This window comes from Neodiprion virginianus, chromosome 5 (assembly GCF_021901495.1).
Source record: "Neodiprion virginianus isolate iyNeoVirg1 chromosome 5, iyNeoVirg1.1, whole genome shotgun sequence".
NCBI classification, from domain to species: Eukaryota; Metazoa; Arthropoda; class Insecta; order Hymenoptera; family Diprionidae; genus Neodiprion; species Neodiprion virginianus.
This window is the reverse complement of record NC_060881.1, coordinates 35,264,686-35,289,179: the sequence shown is the minus strand read 5'-3', so window position 1 is coordinate 35,289,179 and position 24,494 is coordinate 35,264,686. Positions and strand designations below refer to the sequence as shown.

The 24,494-nt window shown below is 41.8% G+C and overlaps 3 protein-coding genes across 9 annotated transcripts in view; 2 read left to right on the top strand and 1 right to left on the bottom strand.

Annotated features, from left to right (window-relative positions):
• The window catches only part of LOC124304643 (metabotropic glutamate receptor 7-like), an 83,093-nt gene extending 78,000 nt beyond the window's left edge, over positions 1–5,093 (bottom strand). The window contains exon 1 of the mRNA XM_046763137.1: positions 4,682–5,093. The gene's annotated coding sequence lies outside the window, so the exon portion shown is untranslated. The remainder of the gene's footprint in view (positions 1–4,681) is intronic.
• Positions 1,017–4,661, top strand: LOC124304645 (zinc finger protein 3 homolog). The gene is made up of 3 exons (XM_046763145.1): positions 1,017–1,406; positions 1,543–1,689; positions 2,489–4,661. Exons 1-3 carry the CDS (start codon positions 1,275–1,277, stop codon positions 4,235–4,237), a joined length of 2,028 nt encoding a protein of 675 aa, XP_046619101.1. The 5' UTR covers positions 1,017–1,274; the 3' UTR covers positions 4,238–4,661.
• A 28-nt stretch (positions 5,094–5,121) lies between the features above and the next one.
• LOC124304644 (E3 ubiquitin-protein ligase Rnf220-like) overlaps positions 5,122–24,494 on the top strand; it is an 81,879-nt gene continuing 62,506 nt past the window's right edge. For 2 of the 7 annotated variants that reach the window (XM_046763143.1, XM_046763139.1), the window contains exons 1-3: positions 5,122–5,360; positions 6,141–6,254; positions 7,967–8,492. In XM_046763143.1, the coding sequence (XP_046619099.1) occupies positions 5,253–5,360; positions 6,141–6,254; positions 7,967–8,492 (748 nt within the window). In that variant the 5' untranslated portion in view covers positions 5,122–5,252. The remainder of the gene's footprint in view (positions 5,361–6,140; positions 6,255–7,966; positions 8,493–24,494) is intronic. The other 5 variants (XR_006908244.1, XM_046763141.1, XM_046763140.1 and 2 more) reach the window with 4 other exon arrangements.

The window sequence follows — 24,494 nt, the reverse complement described above, 5'->3', positions numbered from 1 at the left end:
TAAATAATGATAAATTCCCATTGGAAGAAAATTGGAGGGACGAAGTGACACCCAAGTTGAAGGTTTTTTCCGTGAGGGATATACCTTATTAAAATAGATTAATTCGATCACACAAATCGATGCATTGATTTTATGCACGTATGACACATAATGCATCTGAGTCGAACAACGCTGTCATATGTTTAAAAATATCCAGAAAGATTCATTGAAATATGCTGTCTCGAACTGCGTGTTCCAAATAATTATGTCCCTCTTTTCTTTCTTAGACTTCGAAGAAATATAGTAACTCAACATTACCGACTGAAACTCCACCGTCATTGCTTTTACCAGTCAACACTTGCAAATCGCCAGAGTTACAAACTACGTACGTTTCACCCATTTCGACGTTTTTCCACAGGTGGTGCTACCGCCTGTGCTCTGTATTAGAATCCGCCGCACTAGTACGTGCTCAGCTAATCACGACGTAGAGCGAGAAAAATACTAAATTTGACTCTAGTGCACGGAATCTGGTTACTTTGAGAATTTCGTTCCGTACACTATTTTATCTTATGTCTCACGTGGCGAATTTCGAACAAAATGACCGAATACAATGATCGCAAACTTGCACTATTCCACTTCATGCCTCAAATAATTTACATGTTTTCACATAGAAAATCTCTATTTTGTAATAACCTTACGTATGAAATTGTCATGAAATATTGTAGATCAACAATTTTTTATCTTTTTTACGCTGCCGAGTTTGTGAGCAGTTGTGAGTAGCTCTGCTTCTGTCCTAGGGAGTTCTTAGCGTTGCCAACCAATATCGGAATGCACCTTCAGTGTCGATTGTTGTTAGAAAGTCGATGTCAAGCAAAGTGCCTAGTCGGTTACCCCTACTTCAATTTTCGTGAAGATTACTCGACGGGTAAATGGGGCTAGGGTCATAAGGAGCCGTGTTAGGGATCCGGTAGCTTCTTTATCGGCGGAAGTCGTACACACACAACACGCAGTCCCGTAAGCACAGAAAATGGCATTAGAGTGACCGTCTTTAAAAATCTACAGTCAAGGACCGTGATAATACTGATAACAGGCTTACACTAGGCGTGCCAGCGAAATGTGCCACCATCGCTAGGTTTTGCTGGGTTCACAGGGAGGTTGGAAGCTTGACAGTGCTTGAGAGGGGCTTGCAATCGTCGTGCTTATGTATTCGTGTTTTGTTTACATTGATCTGTACGTGAAAACTAATGGTGGATGAAAAGTTTCGAGCGTAAAACCTGGATCAGAGGAAGGAAATAATGAGTTTGGTGACGAGTCTCGATATGTGTCGCGCTTGTATGCGAGCCGATGTAGCCTTGATGCCCATGTATGACGGGCAGTTGGGGAGTAAAAATTTGCCCGTCAAACTAGCTGAGTTAGCCTCGATTCAGGTTAGGATTTGTTTCGTCAGACTGCTCCTTCTTCCTTTCAATCACTACTGCTAACTTATCATCGATTCTGTTTCTCATACCTCCCAGTCTCTTTTTCTCTCCATATACCACTTCATAATGATATGGTTGTTTTTAGGTAGACAAATCTGATGGACTTCCTGCCAAACTATGCGCCAAGTGTGCATACCGAACGGATGCTTTTTACGATTTCAAAATGCAAGTTCAAGCTACGGATAAAAAACTACGCAATATCTTTCAAGTGGAAGATTATTCTGCGAACAAGGTATCGCTTAAGTTGACTATTCATGGCTTAATATAAATATTAGGTGCCATTCACCTTGGCGATAAACAATCTCTAAAAGTCAAGTACAGTAGAGCGTTGATTATCCAAACGTCAATTATCTAAAAGATTATTTAGTTCCTGATTTTTCGAATAACAGGCTGAGCTTCCGTTGTGAAACAGAGAAAAATTGTGGACTTTTTTCCAAAGAAGTAAACCAAATATGTATATATACCTGTCACTTATAAAATATCAATATTAGTACAGACACTTGTTTTTCAATACATATATTTTACACACTATATATTGTTAACCAAAAGTACTATGTTTTGAATAAGAAGATAGTTTATCTGTTTCAAATACATACGTATGTATGTACATTGAACGAATCAACATTTTTTTTCACACAGTTCGTTTAACGGAATTTTCGATTATGCGAATGGTTCTCGGCCCCAATTAGTTCGGATAATTGACACTCTACTGCAAAATGATAATGAAACACAATATGTTCCTTCTTTGATTTCACCTTGCAAAATTGAACATTTAAATATTGACCTTCTGTAACATGAGATTAGTAAGTGAACAATCTGCCAGTTCATTGAAGTGTATTTTATTCCACAAAACTAGTTGATCAAAATCTGAGAATTATCCAATAGTCATATACAACATGAACTGCAGTAATTTTGGTTGAATTCATAGATAGATGAACCAGTAATGCGTGACAATGGCTCGTATGTTGACATTGAATCCCAATACCGGCAGCTTTGTTTTTTGTGCCTTCAAGAATATTTTCTTCGTTCAGGTTCAGGCACCTTGGACAGACGAAGTCGAATTCATCAAGGTTGAACAAGTCGATATCACACGAAATACGGCAGATGAAGAGGAATTCATTGATGTTGGTTATGTGCAGGAATTGAGAGGGCACAATGAATTAACAGAGAATGAAAAACTTTTGGTAAAGGTTGAACCAAATGGGATCTTTCAACCAGAGGTACAAACAGATGGATTAATCGAAGAAGCAGCTGATTGTGAGGAGGGAATGAGGAACGATATAGAAAGTGCTTCTAAATCGGAGATTTCTGAATATGCTTTAGTTCATATGTCCGATGAGGGGGTAATTCCATCACCCTCTGCGTCCCTGAGTTACATGCTGTTTAATCCTGACGACGCCGGAGAAAACACAAGCTCGTCTGATTCTTGGGGGTTTGAAAACAAGTTCAATGGCGACAAGAATTCAACAATCTATCGAACAACATCAACGCCAATGACGTTTTACACTGGAGAAATTATTGAGGGAGAAGATTCGGAGACTGATGACAGGTGCAAATCTGGCGAGACAACGACGCATGTTGTAGTAGGAAGTGACGGTGAAGATTCCGACTACTTTATCGATCCGAAAGACCATGTTTTGGGTAGTTTGAATGATACAATAGTTAAAATCAAAGAAATTAGGAATGCAGAGAATGGGATGAATTATCAGTGTAGTCTATGCATGCAAAATTATGACGAATTGACCGGTGCCTTAGCCCATATTGTGGATAATCACATACCAGCGGGCGGCCCATATTTTTGTACAGTTTGTGAAAAGGACTGTGACAATCTGAGGGAACTTCGGTCTCACATCAAGTTGCACACAGGCGCGTTGCCTTATGTTTGTTTCATATGTCATAAAGCGTATGCATTGAGAAGATATCTGAAGAGGCACATGATTAGTCATGCAGAGTTTTATCGACATCGTTGCCCAAAGTGCGGACAAAGGTTTAAAATGAAGAATGAACTGGAAACTCATATCACAAGTCATATTCATGGATCTCCTTATGCCTGCAGTCAATGCTCCAGAGTTTTTAATCACAAAGGCAATTACAAACGGCATTTGATCAGTCACCTTGATCCTCAAGGTCTTCATTTACCCAAATTTCCTTGCAAGATCTGTAACAAGAGATTCTTGAATAATCGCACACTGGAAGTACATATGCGGGTCCACACAGGCGAGAAACCATTCAGATGTGAGATTTGCATGAAAACGTTCTCTCAGCAAGGGAACTTGCTCAACCATATTAGAATTCACTCCAACCCTAGAAGTTACACGTGCGAAGTGTGCGGAAAACAATTTAATCAGAGATCTACGCTAAAAGATCACAGTCTTCTTCATACGGGTGAAAAGCCATACGTTTGTACCGTGTGCGGAGTTGCATTCACATTCAGTGCAGCACTAAGGAGACACATGTGGATTCATACTGGCGGTAAACCATACGGTTGTGAAATTTGCAATGCCCGTTTTGTCGGAAAATATGACTTGAGGAGACACATGGCTATTCACAGCGATCGACCAAGGACGAGAAGAAGACGTAACCAAACTAAAGTGGAAATTCCGGATTCTCATGAACCCAGAGAAGAGATTAGCGCGAGTGATGAAGCTGTGGCAAATACCGAAACTATACTAATTGAGCAAGTCCTGCTGAATCAAGATGTGACTCATGTGGTCACTCAAGAAGAATCAGAGAAAGAAAATGTGGATGCTTTGTTTACACTGATCCAATATGGAGAATAGAACAATAGAATTTTAGTCTCATTCCATTCACGGTCTTGGTCAGTTTCCGAAACATATTCTGTTCAATCATTGCAGGTTCTTTTGCGCACATTCAGCAATTTGTAGATTAATCAACGAATCCCATCAATTTTGTAAGGTTTTTACAAACTGCGCATCGTGTCTGTTCAAACGATTGGCCGGTAAAATCTTCGAATAGACTTCAAAGGTTATGAGGTGATACAGTTTAACTGTATCGCGCGGCAGTAATAGTTTGAGTAAAAGCTTAGAAACACCTATCCCTGATTCAATGTACTAGCACAGTTTCGATTCTGATGTTATCAAATTAGGATAAAATATCTAACGATGCACTTTTTTCTAATAAATTCGGCTATTATTGTACATACATGTCATGACAAATAAAATTAAAATAAATAATTTAAAATAAGAAACCAAATAATATCTTACCGATGGTAACTTGCATAGCTCTTGGTGGAGTTCGAGGATCAGAACAGAAACCCGCAGAGATGAATAAGCTGCTGGCGCATTCCGCAAGATGGTGCCACCTATCCCCGTTCATTTACCGTTGAACTGCACTTCCTTCAAGTCGCACATATTTTGTCTTAATTTTTGTTTTCTTCAACAATAGGTGTCTAGAATTCGTACTCTGATGTTCTTTCAAGACGTAACTTCGTAAGTCAAACTTTACAAATGTGACGCAATTCCAAAAACCATGCAGTTTCGAATTGTTCGTCCGTAACAATGATCTGACAACCAAAGGTGCGTTACAATTTACGGCTTTCGAGTATGACAGGGTTGAACGAAGCGCGTTTCTGTGACTAATTAGTCGATAACTGGCAGTTGATCGAAGATGAAGATGGCGATCATCAATCATCGAGGGATGGCGAAGATAACGCATCGTGAGGAAAGTAAAAGAGAGCACACCGCGGAGTGAGGATTTCGGGCGATTTGTGAATCGGACGTCCCCGTGCGCAAAAAGGTTGCAGGCCAATGGTTGTCGCGTGTGCGTCGGTCGCGCATGCGTGTCGAGGTCGGTGGGGGCACCCGCCATGTCGTGCCCACGCACGCAGCCCGCACGCGAAAGGCCGTAGGAGGCAGGAGGGAGCCGCCGTTTCGTTTCTCCTGGGTAAGTTCGTTTACTTGAATCAGTCTGCACTGGCATGGCCACGAGGTAGCTCATCGTAGCTGCAACCACCTCCACCACCGGCACTTTCTCACACGCACACATACACATAACCCTACATTCCCATCCCATACCTGGCTCGCAACCCGCGGAGGGCTCATGATACAGCCGATAACAACGTAGCCAAGGTAGCCGGACAGCGCGTCTCAATTTCGAGGTTATGTACGCTGAAGCGCGCGCGGTTCTAAAGCGGCGCCACTGCGACTCGACACGTTATTCGCCGGTTCCCGCGTGTGCTTTGTTTATTCACCTTGTGACAACTGTGTTATACTCTTGTGACATCTTCGATTTATTTATTGCTAAGCTATTTCAAATTGAGCGCGTCATAATTTACCATATTTTTACGATCGTTCGCTCCTGTCGGCCAGTATTTTGAACAACGTAGTTTTCCGCCCTTTCGAACGTTACATCCTTTCACTTGGTTTAATATTTAATTCTATACCATTTATACCTACGTCGTAGATTTCAATTCAATTGCTTCGATTCTTCTACTTATAGTTGGATGTCGAACGTCGTCGATCAGGTAACCGACAGTTTTGCGTCACGCGTAGGAAGCGATCAGTAACGTTCGAAATTTGAATTAAATTTCACCGCGGCTCGGAGCGCGGGAATCGTTTGTACGGATTCTCCGTACATCTAGGCGTTTTATTCACGTTCGCGGTATCTACTTTCTCGAAAACTTTTCTCGGGCTGAGACAATAAGCGGGGAATCCTATTTTTTAGATGGACAACTCTGCTTACGTGCCGAATCATCTCACACCACCTTCTCTGGTCGTTTTTTCACAAGGCGGGGGCCTCCCAGAGGCTCCGAGAATGCAAAGACCCTTCAACCCACAAGTTAGTGGTTTTTTCCGTAAAGCTTACCTTGCCTAACTTAGCCTAGTGCTTAGCTTAGTCTCACAGATATACTAAAAAGAATACCAAACAATCCAACTACTCACTGGTCCTGCTATCATTATTTACTTAAATCCTGCACGATGTTTCTTACGCTAATTTCTGTGTATGATTTTATCCAAACTAAGCCCATTTTCTGGTGTTAGTTCGTTTTGGCTGAGTTTCTGGTCGTGTGTTTGTATCGTTTTATACAACGTAGTCGAGATTTTTCTCTTTACAATAAGTGAAAAACGAAACTATTGACAAAGCTTACACATTGCACGGTTCTTTCCGTACTTGTTGCGACGGTCCAGCAACACGTATTGAATATAAACGAAAGTCTTTCATTTCAATCGGATGACAACATATTTGTTCGGATTTTTTGTTAAACGCCATTGCTGATGACAAAATAGCTGGTTTTCACATCGAGAGGGCTCGGTTCACGTAGTTAATAACTAACCAAATCGGTGAAATTATTTGATAAAACCGCATAGTTTTTCAATCTGCAAAAACGCATGTGAAAAAGAGTGCCATGACTATTACGTTAGTGTTGCCTTTGGTGAAACTTAAATACGTTTATTGGTCGACGTATTGAAAAGTCATATAACAAAATTGAAAATCAAGAGTAGAATAAAATCTAATAGATAGAGACAAAGTCAAAGTCAGAGCAGAGAAGGCAAGAAATGTTCGTTGATAATATCTTACGGCTCAAATCGTCGAAGAAAAATATCAATACATAAACTATTGTACCACAGAGGAACCAGTAGAAAAGAACATTTTGCACTTGATCAAAATTTTTTTCTCTCGTATGTACTTTTGATTCTTTCAAAATCATTTAAAACCGTGCAGTAGGGTTGACCAACTATTATGATATAGAGGTTACACGCAAATGGAAAAAAGTGTTGTGAAACTCAGTGCTTGCAGAAATGCTGCAGAGTGTCGGTACATAGTCAGTGACGAAGTCTAGTGGGTTCGAAAAAAGAGATGGAAAAATTAACTTCACTCTTGTGTGATGATGAGTTTCGTTTTGGTCGTAGGAATGTTTTTTCATTCAAGTTTTCATCAATTCTCCACCAGTTGTTAAGTAACAGTTCATCAATCTGTAGGCACCACGTGGAGATTGAAAGACAAAAATGTTTGATCCTGTGCATTCACGGATTCCCGCAATATTTCAAAACCTTATAATTATTATTTAAATACGATCTTTGTCAAGTGCCTGACAGACGGCTCGAGGGCACCAGTACGGTTAAACCAGATTTTGCTACGAACACGAGACACAATCAGTGAAGTAGATCAAGGTTCGCAAGATTCAAGATGGTAATACCATGGATTGTTTTTCGGATGACTAAGTTTTTTAAACAAGAATAAACCAAACGTGACCGAAGTTTTATGCCGTTAAAGAGATAACTTCTCCAGCTCGATTGGTGGCCTCGAGTCAAACGAAATTCGAAACGATAAATTTCTTCGTTCGAATACGCGGTAGCATAAATAAAATGAAATACCATTGAAAGAAAAATGCAAGCCAATCAAATAACCTAGAGTAACGACGCGCGGACAGATAAGCAAACGAAACAAAGGAATGGTATCGTTTCGAAAATTCAAACACATAGTGTAATAATCGACGATTTCGGAAAGAAAATAATATACTGAGAGAGGTTGTGGGTGGCAATGAACAGTGGGGTTCGTTTTTCGAATCTAAGGTTTCAGATTCCAAAGATCTTCAAGTGCCGTTCAGCACCGCGGCGTCCTTGGGTTACGGTCTGCATCACATGCTTCATTTCCCGGCGCAGTTTCTCCACCCTTTGGACCCAAGGTCACCTTTCGGGGCCTTCCGGCCCCTCGGCCCGTCGGCATTCGCGCCCCCCAGCAAATGTCTGAAAGTTGAAACTGGGAACACGACCGTGTCATCGGGATTGGCGTCGATAGGCTCGCTCTCCAGTATGTCGAACATGTTCTCACCGACGCTGCCGTCGAGCGGCGTCGCCGGCGGTGCCGGCGGAGTCTCGACGGCCGGGGTCGGCGAAGTCGCCCCCCAAAGTCCAGCCGGGTCTGCGAGCCGATCCCCGCCGGGAAGCGGAATCGGAGTCGGGCAGGGTCAAAACCGGGGCGCGACGCCCGACGACGAGGACAGGGACGCCAACGCGACACCCGGCTCCGAGAACACCGAGAGGTCGACCCCGGAGGAAGGCAGACCCTACAGACGTGAGTGCAGCACACCTTTATCTTCTTTCTCCGTACGTAGTTCGCGATGTGGAAGGGTGAATGGCGCCGGATATCGGTGAGGGCTTATTTGGGAATTACCTCTGATTGTATAAGGTCGCGATGTGGAGGAACTACTGGGGAACGCGCAGAGAGCGTGGGCTCGACGCGGTCGCGCTTGCAGGAAATGGGCTTTGAACGGATTTCTCCCAAGCAAAAAGATCCCGCAAATTCATTATGGCAATTGGCTAGCGATCGAATTGGCTGGATTTTCAGTATATGGTAGTACATATCCACCCAATCAAAAGTTGCCACGGTCACAAATCGGAAAAATCAGTAGTTTCCGAGATACAGGCTTCGGGATAGAGGTGTACAGATTGTTTGATATCTATGGATTTCCTGATTTTCATGAATTATAAAAGCCTCAAGGGGACTTGAAATCAAACAAGTCACTCCGAGAAACTGCACGGTTGATTCTCAAAGATTGGCAGGAAGCTGTGATTGATTCCATCGATGCATTGATTCCATCCATGAACCTCGCTGGTATACCGGAAGTATATGCAACGACAGAGTTCTCACGAAGAACGAGACCCTGCGACTCTTGCAATAATCGACTTGTCCTGTGTTTCTGCGGAGTCTGTGCGAATCGGCTGTGCAGTTTTCGAGTGATATATTTGATTTCAAGTCCCTCTTGAAGCTTTGTAATTCGTAAAAATCGCTTAACTCATAGATATCAAAAAATCCGTACATCCCTTTTCAAAGCCTATATCTCGGAAACCACCTATTTGTGGGACCTGTGTCCGTGAGAACTTTTTATCGGAAGGATAGTACTTGAACATACTAAAAATCCAGCCAATTCGACTAGGAGTCAATGTCCATAAGGATTTTGCGGGATCCTTTGCAATCCAAATTTTTTTCAGTTATTTCAGGGTTCGCACGCACAAGGAGAACCTGTAACACCGGTAAAATTCAGTGAATTTCTTACAGCAAAAATAAAATTGGAATTTTTAGTCTGTTGAAGAAATAAACTCATCCTTATGCGTACAAAGTACCATCGATCTTAAGAAAAAAAAAGATTGCACCCGAAATTTTGTTGCGTCGCTCAACTTCATACATTCTATGTACATATTACCTAATACCAAACCTTCTTCCATTTTTTTCTGACGCAAAATCCCAGACTATTGTTTGTAAATTGATAGGCAGACAGTAAGACAGTTACTAGATAATATTAAAAGTATTAGTAATAACGTGTAAAAAAAATTGTCATCAATCAGGGTCATATTTCTTGAAAGATTATTGGAAAAATCCTATTTTCAGGTTGAAATACTTGGAAAAGTCAGTGAATTTTACATTCGAAAAAGCGTACGAACCCTGTATTAGTTTCTTGTCATATAATGTAAACGAATCTCGGTACTTGTATCGGTTATATTTGATTTTTTTCACTCGATGAGAATTCAAAATTGAAGGGAAGACTTTGATTGGCCGAACCGAAAAAGACCTACCAGAAATGCTCGACAAAAAATGTCTTTTTTTCCAAATCGCAATAAAAATTTGAAGGAAAATTTCTAACTTGAAGAATCGTCACAAATAAGCCCTTGAATATTGTTGTGTAATTGTTCGTTAGCAAATGGATAAACATCCGCAGGTTAAATTATGTCTGAAATTCAGGAACACTTTCAGAGTAGGCAATTTATTGTAAGGCGTTGATTTAAAATCCGTAAAAAATTTATCTGCGGTACGGATCGGTACGGATTGACGAAAGAAAAGGAGACTAGGACTTTGGTCGGAAGGAAAGATGAAAAATGAAAGGTCGGTTGAGCAGCCTGCACAATTACATTTTTCCTGTTACTCAGTCAATAAGGATAGTGTCACGGGTGGTAACTCAGATGTTTGCTTGACTTTCAAACAATGTAACCACGTCGTGTGATAATAAACAATCAAACTAGACAGCGAGAGACGTAGATATGTATATATATATATATATATATATATATATATATATACAATATATACAATATCATGTACACGATATATATATGTGTATATATATATATATATATATATATATGCTCAGAGTGTTGTGTGCTTTTAAATCTATCCAGTCGTTTATTTGGCCGTCCCGACGACCCGCAGCTGTGTCAGTAAGTAGGGAAGTGATAGCGAATGGGATAAAACGGCCTGTTTATTTTTCGGCTCATCTTAATTACCGAAAGATCAAGCCCCATTTATCTCGGACGCGCGCGTTCCAGAATTTCCCTTTTTAATTCAACACAAAAAAGGAAGCAAAATGAATTCACACATTTGTGAAAAGAAAGCAAGAAACATTTTTAGCATTAACTAGCTGCTGTGTTGGCCATTCGAAACCGTTTATTAACGTTTCTTACTAAAAAATTCGTCTGCTGTATTTTTTGTCTTTCGCTAGACTGATTTTCGTTTAATTGTCCCCGGGAAGAAAAAACAATTCGTTCAGGTCTGCATGAGCTGACGAAAAATAGGATAAAAGCGAGTAACATACAGGGAATGAAATAGAACATAGGGGGATAAGCAGTGTAAAAATGGCTTTTGCGAACATCGTAGATATTTTATGAATAAGCAGGTATTATTAAAATATTAATATCCTGAAACTGTCCGAATTGGTTTTCGAAAAAAATAAAGAAAACTAAAAAATATGATATCATTTTCACCCTAGATCTGACTTCATTGATTTTTCTAAAAATTCAATATGTTACTAAGGGAGTCAACAGCTTTTACAAATGGAATGGATTGATTTTATGCTCGATAAATTCGTGATACAAAAATTATTGTTTCTCAAATTTTTGTTTATCGCTAAGGTACTCTTCGAGCAAAATTATGAAACTATTATTTTCACATTCCTTATAGATTCCACAACATGTCGTCTTTTTTAATACTATCTGCTTATTCATAAAATATCATAAAGATGTTCGTAAAAGGCATTTCACCCTCCTTATCCCCGATGTCCTTTTTGAAAGAAATATTCACGTACGAATACCGTTGCACTGTAATAAATAGTCCCGAATGTTTCATCACGCTATTTTCGTCCACGTCAAATTTTTGACGTGCTTGGGGCATTCGATACATGCAGGTATATCGTAGTTTGTAATTATGTGCTGTTTGTCAAACACGCGTGTATGTATGTTCGTTTGAAATCCGGCATGGTAGCAATATTTAAATGCATTCGATACCTCGACAAACCGGATACAGGAACGCTCGAATACGATATAGAGTAGTGGAAGTGTTTGCGATATTTGTGAGGAAATTGGTAACTCGAATAACCTCGTTCCAAAATATTCAAAAGAGCTCTGAAACGTTCCCTGTCATACTACAGCTGCCGCAGCAAATATTTCAATTCTAGTTTTCTTTGTTGCGATATTTGTGTCGTATCCGTTATACGATACGGATGGATGTACCATTGTACGTGCAATGCGCGGCGTATTTCGTATTTACGTTCTATTCATTTGTCCATTAAAAGAAAAGGATTTCTATCATTTTTATTTGTACGGAAAAAGTCGGTGGGGTGGGGGGATGAAGGAAAATTTAACGCTCGGAAAAATGGTGCTTCGGGGACGCAGACAACAGGGTGGCTAAACGGTTTCTCACGCCGCTGTCGTAAAATAGAGAAATCATCGTAAAAGTGGTTGTTACTCGCTGCCCTCCTTTCCCAGCTCTGCCCGGAGGTTTGGATGGGGCGAAGAGGAGGACGAGGATGGGGGAAAAGGAGGGGGAGGATGACGATGATGGGGAGGATGGATGGGGGGAAAAAAAGAGGAAGAGAATCAAAGGGAACGGGTGAGAGAGAAAGAGGTGTCTGTAGGGGTGGAAAATTTGATTACTAAATAATTTGTACGACGTGCTAGTAAATCCAGGCCGCAGTTGGCGTGCTCTAAGAATATCAATGAGGACTAAGCGATTTTCCGCTCGCTCGGCTTCGGCCCGGTCGCCGAGGGCTGCGCGGACGGCCGTCATACGTGCTTATTGTAAACCCCGTTGTATGTACGTCGATTTTATAACGAATACTACCTTTTCTTTTTTTTTTCACACCCACATGCCGTGCACTCTACGGATAGATCATCTATGTCATATTTTTTGGTCATATTATTCGGAGAAATCACGCCTCCTAATGTCGCATCCTCGTGTGGATCATTCAGGAGTCTTGCAAAACGATGCCTCCTGGAATCGCGGTAAAAAAACCTACGTGGTTGCGAATGGGTGATGAATTCGAGCATAATTGCCGAGGATTCGTGAGAAATTAACCTTTAGCCGGTATCTTGGAGTCGTTAGTGATCTAAGAATTTTTAAACTTTAGCTAGCACCTTGGGATCCATTAAAATTGTTGTTGTGGCCTTTTTTATATATTGTAAAATACACTTGAGTGAATACCCGAAAAAAAAGCAATTTTCGGTCGGGGTATTTAACGACCCCGAGGTGCCAGCATCGTTATACCAGGTAAAGGTGCCAGCTGAAAGTTAAAATTGGATAATATAAGATATATAGAGAAGCGAGTGTACCTACCGCTAGTCATAGATCGAAGTGCGGATCGTTTAAACTAACTTGGGACGTCAATACGTCCGTCGTCACAATTTGTCCGGTACAATTTATTTAGAGAGTGGCAGACGTCGGACACGCGTGAATGTCGATCACCCTGTGGTTGGGTGCATCGCACACCGGCTGTATCAGCTGAAAACATACCTACATACGTATACCTCCATGGTATCTCGGCAGGACGCAGGTACAGTCGGCGTATAATGTTTGATGTTTTAACGAGTATTTTTCAACAATTCTGTTCCACTGTCATACGTCAGTGCTGCCGGCGGTTCTACCGTTTCGCGTCAAACGGTCATCGTACCCATATACGTATGTACATAACTTCAGATCCTTTTCCGGAAGATCGCGTTGCGATGGGTATAATGACGGGCGAATAGACGTCACACGATTGCGAATATATAGAAACTATGGAGGGTAGTGGTAACGAGAAGCATCTCATAATACGGATTTTCGACTGGAAAAGTGTTCACCAAAAAGCGACAAATAGTGCATGGAGACTACTCAAGGCGCAGGAACTCAAATGGGCGAATTGACAAAAGTTGTTACAGTAATCGTACACATTAGGCTTATTTTTAGTACCTACTACTAGCGTTGCTAGTGTTCGTTTTGCACCGGAGTGTCATTGGTTGCAGGAATGCCCAAGATCGACTAATCGATGACCTTGCAATGTGATTCGTAGAAAGTTTTCACTGCCACCTAATATTTCCTCCACTGTTTTCGGTGCACACGGAACACCAGTGCCATCTTATTTCAGGCAGCTATTCGTATAGGGACATGGAATTCCTGCTCCTTACGTAGTCTCCGTGAAATAGTGGTTCAATAAGTCACCAGAATGGCGTTAATAAGCAACAAGGCTTCAGTCTGATTGGCGCTTTGTGGAACTTTTGCTGCAGCAACCTCATCTCAATTGTACTCTATTTTATGGACACGTTCTATACACGGAGACAGTCCTCCTTACCTCTATCCTCTATAATATACGGAAATAAAAATATTGTAGATGTTAAATCTCCTGTGGTGAACATGTGGATAGCACTTTTTTGGAGTTCAATCTACAGCAATTGTGGCAAGATTTACAAATCCGATTACGAGAGTTACAGCACGCTTAGGTAGGTCTACCACAATCGATGCAGATTTGACTCCAAAAAAGTGCTGTCCATATATTCACCACAGGAGATGTAAAAGCTACATAAAATTTTTTTCGGTGTAGGAACCCAATTACAACTCCGCCGTCTCTCTTCGCGTATCCCTGCAAAGGCTGGATACTCATCCAGCATACTTGTACTAATGACCGACCGAGATTCGGTTTCGGTTTCAGTTTCGGCCAGTTTCGGCCAAAAAATCTAGTTTCGGTCTTAGTTTCGGTTTCGGCCAAAATATAGCCGAAACTCGAGTGTTCGTGAATTTTCGTGCGTCGTTCGGTAAACTTTGCAGCTAACTCGTGCTTGCTCGCCACTGTCCATTTAATCGTGAGTCGAGGTTATGTTTTGCGAATGAGTGATTTGGTAAGTATTTATTTTGTTTTTATTAGTACTTCATTTTATTTTCATTAAATTATCTAAACTTCTTGTTATTGAACATTATTTTGTTGAGTTTTATTTCTAAACGACAAATGAAAGTGGTTATATTGGATTTCGTTTTACTTGGATTCGCAGGTTTATTTAATATATGTAACTGTTGGTGAATTACGTGCTATATCCTTATCTTAACAATGTTTCCCAAACAAACGATTAAGTAAATGCTATGATTAATTTATTATATTGTGTGATCTTTATTTACTTAATAATTTTGGTTGGCTATGACGGAATAGGAGAATATAGCTCGCAAGAATTATCTAGTCAATCATCTCGACTCATTCTTTTCCTTTTACCGCTCGTTTTTTTTTTTATATGAAAATATCGTACGATTTAATCGGACTTGGGATAACCAATAATAGTAAAAAAAAAAAACAATTTTCCCATATTCATCAAATGGGAAAAGTTCAATGCCGTTGAGCTACCTCTAAATATTTTTTGACAGCGCTTCCCTTGCGCGAGGATTTGTTTTTAGATGCGAACTAAAGACTTTTCGGGTTATGAGTAAAAAAAAAAAAATATCGCCCTAAAATGACACACCCTAATATATATATATATATATATATATATATATATATATATATATATATATATATGTATATATATATATACCGAAATACACTCGGAGGATGTATAAGTTCATGTCCGACCGAAACTGATTTTTCAGCCGAAACCGAAACCGAAACCGAAACATATTAAAACATTTAAAATTACGATTATTTACTGAAATTTACTGTTTTTTTAACATTTATTAACACATAAGAAAAAGTGTTTTATATATATATATATATATATATATATAAAACACTTATATTATATTATATATATATTATATATATTATATAAACATATATATAATATATATATTTTATATATATATATATATATAAAACACTTTTTCTTATGTGTTAATAAATGTTAAAAAAACAGTAAATTTCAGTAAATAATCGTAATTTTAAATGTTTTAATATGTTTCGGTTTCGGTTTCGGTTTCGGCTGAAAAATCAGTTTCGGTCGGACATGAACTTATACATCCTCCGAGTGTGAACCGAATTGAACCGCATCAAAACGCCTGCGCAGTATAGTCATACTATGGCAAGCAATACAACTCCACCCGTGTACGACAACCTGCCACACGGTATACGGTAACCGAAAGACTGGGAACATTTTTATCGCAACTTGGTAAAGCTCGAGAAAAGCCGAGACCAACTCGGGCTGCAAAGGCGGAGTCTCCGTGCTGAGCAATCTCGCGGTTACGTACCTACCTCTCCGTCGAGACTTGAGAGGCGCCGCGACGCCCGAATACAACAGACTAGAAATAGATCCACCGAAGCTCCGCCTCCGACTAGACGCGTCTTCTCCTCTGAGGAACTTGGAGGAACCTCGGAGGAGGGCGTGGTGCTGTTTCCACCTCGAAGGGAGGAGTCCTTCTCGGCAATCCTCTGAACTCGTCGAACTCTCGGATATTTAACCGAAAAAAAAGACGCGATTGCACCGCTCCTAGATTCCGTCATTACAGTTGCCAGCTATTTCTCCAATTCAAGCTGCACGAGCTATGCGGAAACTTATTTTTCTTGCCACGATCGACTGGCATACCGTTTAGCCGTGCATCGTTCAACCATATTACATTTATCGATTCATTTGGGGTTGCGTTGACGTTAGATTCAAAAGTTTCACTCACTTTTGCCAGTTGACGAAGAACACTGTAGGTATGTATGCACTTTTAACCCTACCACAGGTAGACGCGTATGGCAATAGGTATGTGAACGCGTTACCGCCATGTGAGACGGCGCTGCGAGAGCTTCTGATTCGTGACAGAAATCACTAAATGGTCGTTCGGATGACGGGCTTCGAGGGATGTAGAGGCTGCGGTGTTGTCCAGCTCGCATATTAATATCCGCCGAATCAAACGTCAGGCAAGCATTGTCCCTCGCCTGTCACTGTATGGTGCAGTCCCAGCAACGCTTCAAACCCGTTCATCAAAGTCCTTCCTTACAAAGTTGCAGTTTTTCCGAATCTTCATCTATTCGTTCTTTCCTTTGGAACGTTGATTCGTGAGTTCAACAGCCGCTGCATGGCGTGTCTTCTCTAACGCAGGGAAGTGCTCTAAGCTCTCCCTGATTTCCTGCTACTAATGAAGAGGTTTCCACCATGGTCTGATCGTTTCGCAAGGGTTGCTCTTTGGTCGGTTTAACTCGTGAAAGGACCCCGCAGAATCCTTATGGCGATTGGGCTTCCGGTCGAATCGGATGGATCTTCAGTATGTGTAGTACATATCCTCCCGATCAAAAGTTCTCATGGACACAAGTCCCAATAATCAGTAGTTTCCGAGATTAGAGGCTTCGGAAGGGGGGTGGATGGATTTTTTTATATCTATGGATTACGCGATTTTTACGAATTACAAAACTTCCAGGGGGGCTAAAATCCAATATATATCACTCAAAAACTGCGCAGCCGATTCGCAGAGACTCTGCAGACGCGTGAAAAACAAGAGAAATCGATTATTGCAAGAGTCGGAGGGTCTCGTTCTTCGCCCGAAATCTGACGTTGCACATACTTCCGGTATACCAGCGAGTTCATGGATGGAATCAATGCATCGATGGAATCAATCACAGCCCTTTGCCTATCTTTAAGAATCCACCGTGCAATTTTTTGGAGTGACTCGTTTGATTTCAAGTCCCCGTGAAGCTTTATAATTCATGAAAATCAGGAAATCCATAGGTATCAAACAATCTGTACACCTCTATTCCGAAGCCTGTATCTCGGAAACTGCTGATTTTTCCGATTTGTGACCGTGGCAACTTTTGATCGGGAGGCTATGCGCTGTAACATACTGAAAATCCAACCAATTCGACGGGGAGTCTATTTCCATAAGCATACCATCTGGTTCTTCGTAAAATCTGTCGCCGTTGTCACATTCCGATGGCATGAAATGATCTATAAATTTCGACAACACCGATCACACGTTGCGCGAAGCTGAAATGTTCGGGGATGATGAGGGATCGCAGATGGTCAGCGAGTTTGTTATATAAAATTGTCACTCGCCGATCGTAGAGCATGGATACCGTAGCCCTGTGGTTAGGTGGCTAATATTTCTGACCGCAAAACGGCAAAGTTTGAATTGAACTGTCAACATCAGAGAGGTCCAAACCGGGATTCTCGACGGCCAAGCAGCGTTTCGCGGTCACGAATTTGTAGGTACTTCAGCTGGCTACATCAGTTCTGTATATGTATACGCTGTGGTTCGTGGTTTATTGGCGCGAAAGGAAACACGCGCTCGTCGCCCATGACACGCGTGTACGGCAAGTAGGCACCTTCAACGCACGCGGCAATTTTGTCAGACTCTTCCTGCTGTTTTCTTTCTTCCAATTTTGACGTTGAAAAAACCTTGCCAATGTCAAATCCTGAACGTATACGGATTCGCGCCCGTGGTGACCGATTCTCCGAACTTCCTCGTCCTCGGCTCCTCGACATCTCATTTCACCCTTGACCCGTTATTACGCCAAATGCATTTCTCGCCCGGGTCGTAAGCGTCGGCAGAAAGATTGTAAATCAACTCGGAGCTTAAGCTTTATCATTACCGTGAGTTACGCGATATTGTCCCGCAGGACTAAAGGACATCTTTGACACTCAACGTGAAGTAAGTCTCTGACGTTGAAGCTAAGGAGACGTCGTTCATCTCAACCATCCCTCTTGCCCACCACACGTATCGCCGTTTATACGTTGATAATAAAAAAAACTGACCATGCAGTGCTTGAGTTCAAACATTGAGATGCATCTTTCTCCTATACCAATTCTCATCCTTCGTGACAATTGGTTTCCATGAACTGCGCAAATACGATACTCCGGTACTAGGTCAAACTACGCAAGACGTAGAATATACATAACGTTGGGGGCGTGTTCGCTTTAACGACGTAGATATTTGACAATATTCCGTGAGTCGTTCCGTGGCTCCCGTTCGTTTGCCTACGTTTCTTCCCCATGGAAATGTATGTACATACGTATACCGGGATATATAGCGCGCATATTCGTACGTCCATTCGGTGTGTAATATGTTATATACATGTATACCAAGGTATAAACATACAGAGCGATTTGCCGTAAAAACATCGCTGAGCCTATGGCCCTGCGAAGGTATTATTAGAGGCTCAAAATAAGATTGCTCGGTTGACTCCCCTCGGACCCTACGCGGTTTTATCAGACACTCGCGCTTACGACTCTGCAGTGCCACGTTGAATGAGACTACGAGAGACGAGTAGATAGGCGGATAGGTGGATGGAGAGTAAGAGGGCGAGGAAAGACCCTCATCCTGTGCAGAGTTATGCCGGACAAACCACGACATCTTTGAAAAAGATTCCTCTGCTTCAAGTATCATCCGAGGTTCACTGCAGATGCCTTTAGTGGAAGAATTTCGCCGTTTAATGCACCATCGAAAAACCATTCTACACGTGTCATTACACCGATCAACACGAATTTTGACTCTGGGTTCTCGATGTCTAATTTTGATTTCTTCTACGTAAATGATAGATGAAAAATATTTTTGTCAGATAAAGTTTGTTTTTGTAGAAACCAGAACGATATTTCGGATTTAAGGAAAACTGACTTATTTTCTCAAACGTTCATTGTAAATAGAAACAAAACAAACTTCAGTTTTGCATTCAAATGACTTTTATTCGAAAATAGTAATTAATAATAAACGACAAATGTAAAATAATTGATAAAGAAAGTTTAAAAATGAATATTTTTCGTACTTCTTCTATTTTCGTAAGGGCTTTCTTGTATCAAACCCCAAACGTAATCTCCCATCACGCTCTCATTGCACTGCCCCTGATAGCGTTAATAACTGTAAAGTCCATCACATCTTGGTGAAAACGTGTTTCTTTTCCTTACGAATAGGCATCCATATTAGCTATGAATCAAAAACCTTCAAGACTTATTCATCAACAAAAGAAAGACAAAAATAAACTTTATAACTAATAAAGAAAAGTTTTGTTTATTACTCGATGTAGGGAATCGAAATTCATTCATGTCAATCGAAACTCGGAAAAAACATCATCTTTTTGTTCAATTGTGTTATCAAGGAATGAAATATTTTTTCCGGATTTTTAATTCCATCAGTCGGATCAGTTATTGCGTCAACGATCAATTTTGTCGCAGCAATAATTTTATTTTCGTCATTACTCGGGGTGAAATATTCCGCACCGTTGGTTAAACTACGCACCTATAATCGAGACGTGAAATGACGGACGAGCGTCGCTTTCTCCCTTCGCGTTAGGTACCCACTCCGAACGAAAAGCTAAAAACAAAATGCACTCGAGTAAATTCCGTTGGCCCTATGACACGACGTCGTAACAGGCGCCCATAGAGATATTTACAACACCGCAACGTCGACTGACTACGATTCCCCTGTTCGAGGAGTGAGAAATGGCTCTGACGACAATTAACTGAAATCACAGCCAGCCGAAGGTGTTTGTCACTGTCTAACCTTTTATCTCTTTCTATCAGCCTCGGCTTCGGCTTCGCGCTTCGTGGAATACTCCGCGATTTGCGTTGTAGTCGCAACTCGACTACCGTCCCTTCTCTTCGAGATACTTTGCCAGAAGTTCAAATACGCCAAGCTTCGGTTTAATTCTAATCGGTTTAAATCAGCGCCGAATGACGCGATCCTCGTCCTCCAGGGCGATCGTGTGATGCCAGTGGCATTTTGAAATCAAAGCGAAAGAGTTCATCGGTTCTCTCAACCTTGTCGGCACGTCCCTCGGCAGCACTCCACCTTCCCGGCTATTCCCCCCTACCGAGTTAACCCGATTAAGTAATTAGAGGATTTTTAATCTTGTCGCCCTGACCGTTTTCGCGCCGGTCACGATTCCGTTTCGGGGGTTGGGGGGGAGAAAAAAAGCATACACTTGTATTACGCTGTGTGAAATTCAATTGCCGATTAAAGAGTTTAGTGCTTTCGGTGCGAGGTTGGCGATGTTAAAGGCGGCAAAAAGGAAGAAAAAAGTTTCGCCTCCCTACCGCCGTCACCGAGCCTGCAGCCGCCTGTCTGGATCAATTAGTTGGGCGAACGTTTCTATCTAAAAATTCCTCGTGCTTCTCGCACCTTTTGACTGCCAACACCGTCGTCTCATCGTTCAATTCCTTTTCTCTTCCGCCTCTACACCTATCCTTTTCTAATTCTAAGCGGGCTTTTCAGGAATTTATCGTCGCTTATCACGGCTTATCGCTTTCTGACAATAATCTCCCCGCGTTTCACCGTCGGATTCATTCGTTGCTCGCTTACAAAAAACTGCTACCGCTGCTAAATTAAAAGGTTAAATAGTTTCCTCGTGTCACGAGATTTTGTTGACTTTCCATACGATTTTCCCCCATATATTGTGTGTCTCGTATCCTCTGGTCTCGATTAGTCTAGGGTTTCGAATGTAACTTGATCAGGCTCGCGTAATCTAGCCAAGCGACAAATTAAATTCAGATTTGTCACGAGCGAACAAGTTGCGTTGAGTGACTCGTGCGAATGGAAGATTTTCACAATAAGCCAGTTGACGTTGTCCGCACACCGGTGCCGCAGAGATCAACCTGTAATTGGGCTTGACAAAACTGAATATGGACTTTGCACGTGGGTAAAGTTATATCCATGAAAGAGATATATTACTGCTCAAGTATCTCGATTTGTGTAACCCAACCCACTCTCTCTGGTGAGTTCCATCTGGTTTCCCGCTTCTTAAGCGGTAACCCAACAGTCCCAGTGGCGTAAACCACTTCCAAAAGGGCTCAAAGAGCATCGGGTAACATTCGTACGATGGGACGCTGCTCCTGTAGACTAAGCGATGCTACGCGGATGACGATGACGATGACGATGGCGAGGGTTGTAAGCGCGGCGGTGATTCGAATTGTTGTGACGGCAATTAACTCCTTCCACGGACAAGTTTGTACCCACCTTCGTTATACAAACGGGATCCCCTCCCTCTCGGTCTAACTGTAGTTTTCGTCACCGGGTGTTTTTGTTTCATCGTATTTGACAATTATTCGATAATTTATCAATGCGGTCCCGCACAATGGACCGGCTCGAGCCGGGACCTGCGGAGAGAGAGCAAGAAGCTGCAGGATGGCTGCAATTTCAAAGTCGTTTTGCCTTGAATCCGCGCGCCTGGTAAACGTTGTTTTAAATCTCAAGATCAGATCTCGCCGTTCCTAAACGCCCTTTGCTATCTTTGGATTCAATCACATCGGCGTACTACGTAACCTCCCTTGGGGGGGGGTCCCAAATCATACCTATTTTTAGGACGTTTTTTTTAAAAAACACTATCACACTTGGAGCAATTTGAATTTGAGGGCTTTATTATTTGTAATTTTAAGAGTATGTTAGAATTTATTCATTGAATTCAATAACAAAGTGGCGGCATAGCGTATATAAGTATCGAACGACTCCGATCTTGAGGGCTTCTGCGGTGGCGCATCTCCTGACATCAGTGTCCAACTTGTACCAGATAGAAACCTTTTTTCGAGTTGAAAATACCTTTTCGGGTTCGAGCACGTAGTTCATATGTTGAAAACATTTTTTTTCAAATATGTACGATTTCGACCAAAAAATTTTGGAATTGCAATTCAAAAATCTAGCCACGGGTTCGAATCGATAGACAAGTTTTACAGATTGTGTCAAAATTTCAAGTCAATCCGATAAAAATTGACCGAGGAATCTGCGCCACCGGATTGAAAACGGGGTCGTTTGCTATTTATACGTGCCATGAAAAATCTAAAATGTGCTTGAAACAATAGGTAATAAAGCCCTCAAACTCAAATTGCTCCAAGTGTTTTTATTTTCTTTAAGAAAAAACTCCTCAAAATAGGTACGATCCTAGACCATTCAAGCTGTACCCCCCACCCCCCTTAGCTCATTATCGCGAAACTGTTGACAAGGATTCCTGTTTATTGATCATCATCGGTATCGCCAATGTTTATTAATCGGACAAGGATTAATAGTTTTCTGTGCCACAATATCAGAATTCCCCGAACACCCAGTGTCGGAGCTTCGCATAATACTGGATGTGTTTGCGGTGTGAAAGTGTGGTTATTTCGTAGCACGGAGAGTCGTCGGTGTTTGGCGGGGTAGCATAGCTTCCAGGAGTTGAAACTGATTCAGCGAATAACCAAGCGATTGTACGAACAAAACTATCTCATTGTGTGTTAATTCCTTCGACTGGTCGTCGGCTGTTGGGCCTTCTAGAACCTTGCACGATGGGACTCACTATCTGTCTCGCGAAGACTCTCGGGGGAAGAAGAAGCCTCTCATGCTATACTCTCGTTTGAAAGTCTGCACACAGCGCACCTCCTCTTATGGGAAGTTAGTCTTATACCCCCCCACGCACACACACACACATGCACACGTGCGCGCACTTTTATTCCGCCCGCAGCGGCGGCATCATAATATATTACTTACCCGAGTTACATTGTGTTCCACACTCCACAAAGACGCGAATCTGTCTTGAAATGTAAATTCAAGATCACTCGATTGTACCTGTCCTGCAATAGGCGCTCTGAAATTGTAGATGGGGTATTCTTTATTCGCTCGTTCACCGCGATTAAATGTCCTGGAGCAATTCTAGACAAAATGCATGTCAAGTAGAACACGTGTAAGTTTCTGCGAATATACCTGGATTCAGCAAACTCCCGTTAATACGCCGAGCCGTAGTTGCAACGTATGGTTTACCAGGAATCGCGATGATAATGATGGGTTATGAAAATTGTTCGAAATTACAAAAAAATTTGAGACGCAATTTTCAGCAGCTTAGCGCTAGAAAAAGTATCTCGAGTTTCCCCCGTGCCAATTCCCTGGCAGGCGAGGCGAGGTGGAAGAGGGCACATATTGGATCATATCGTATCTTTTCACACCCCATGAATTATGCATCTCAGATCCCGAATACCCTCTTTACTCCCCCTTACCGCGATTTGCTCTCGCCGACAACGAGCATCGGAACGAACACCGTGCTATATAGACACTGAGTAATACTCTGGCCAGTCTCGTTCAAAATCTCTTCGTAATTAAAGGTGCCATATATTTTACTTTAAGCAAGGTTGTCGGCTGTGCAGGGTTCCTATCAAGACCTGATCGTTTATCACGTCGCTAAGGATTATAAAATACACGTTTAAATTACTTTGGCTATAACCGAAGAGCGACTTTTGAACGTATAAGCGTAAACCGAACGTCTCAGTTGATGGTATAAATAAAAGAAAACATGAATAGGATTGAATAATCTTTGCATTGTTAGCGACTGGGATTATTTTTTAAATTTCAACCGCCATTTCATCGTCAACGATGATTTTGTACTCGTGCTGCGTGCCGTGAGAAAATAAAAACAATCCGAAAATCCGATAGGGTCCGAAACGTTTGCTGCAGCGTAAGTGAGAAAAGTAAATATACGCGAGTACTTTTTCATCCCATACCTACCCAACGCTTCGGGGGACCAGGCTTCAAGCCGACGAGATAAATCTTGGATTACCCGAGCAGGGTTCGCTCCTTCTCAGCAACACGCGCTTAGCACCGTCTTACAATACCTACTATAATACTACGACACTTTCGAACTTCCCTCTGTCCGCTCTCGAATACCGACTGTGCAAACTCACCCGGATAGTCTTGTGCAGCTTGTCGCCGAAAGCTGCTCATCGGTAGAAACCCCCACCCCCCAACGCAGGCGGACTAAAACTGTCAGAGATTCTTAATTTCGAAAGTCGGTGGGTCAATTGATCCCGCAGGTGAGAATGACGAGAATAACGGCGTAGAATTTGAAAAAAGGAATAAACGTCGTCGCGAGACGGTTGGCAGGTAGGGGGATCCGACGTAGCGGAGCGGAACCATGGAAGGGCCCTCTTAAAT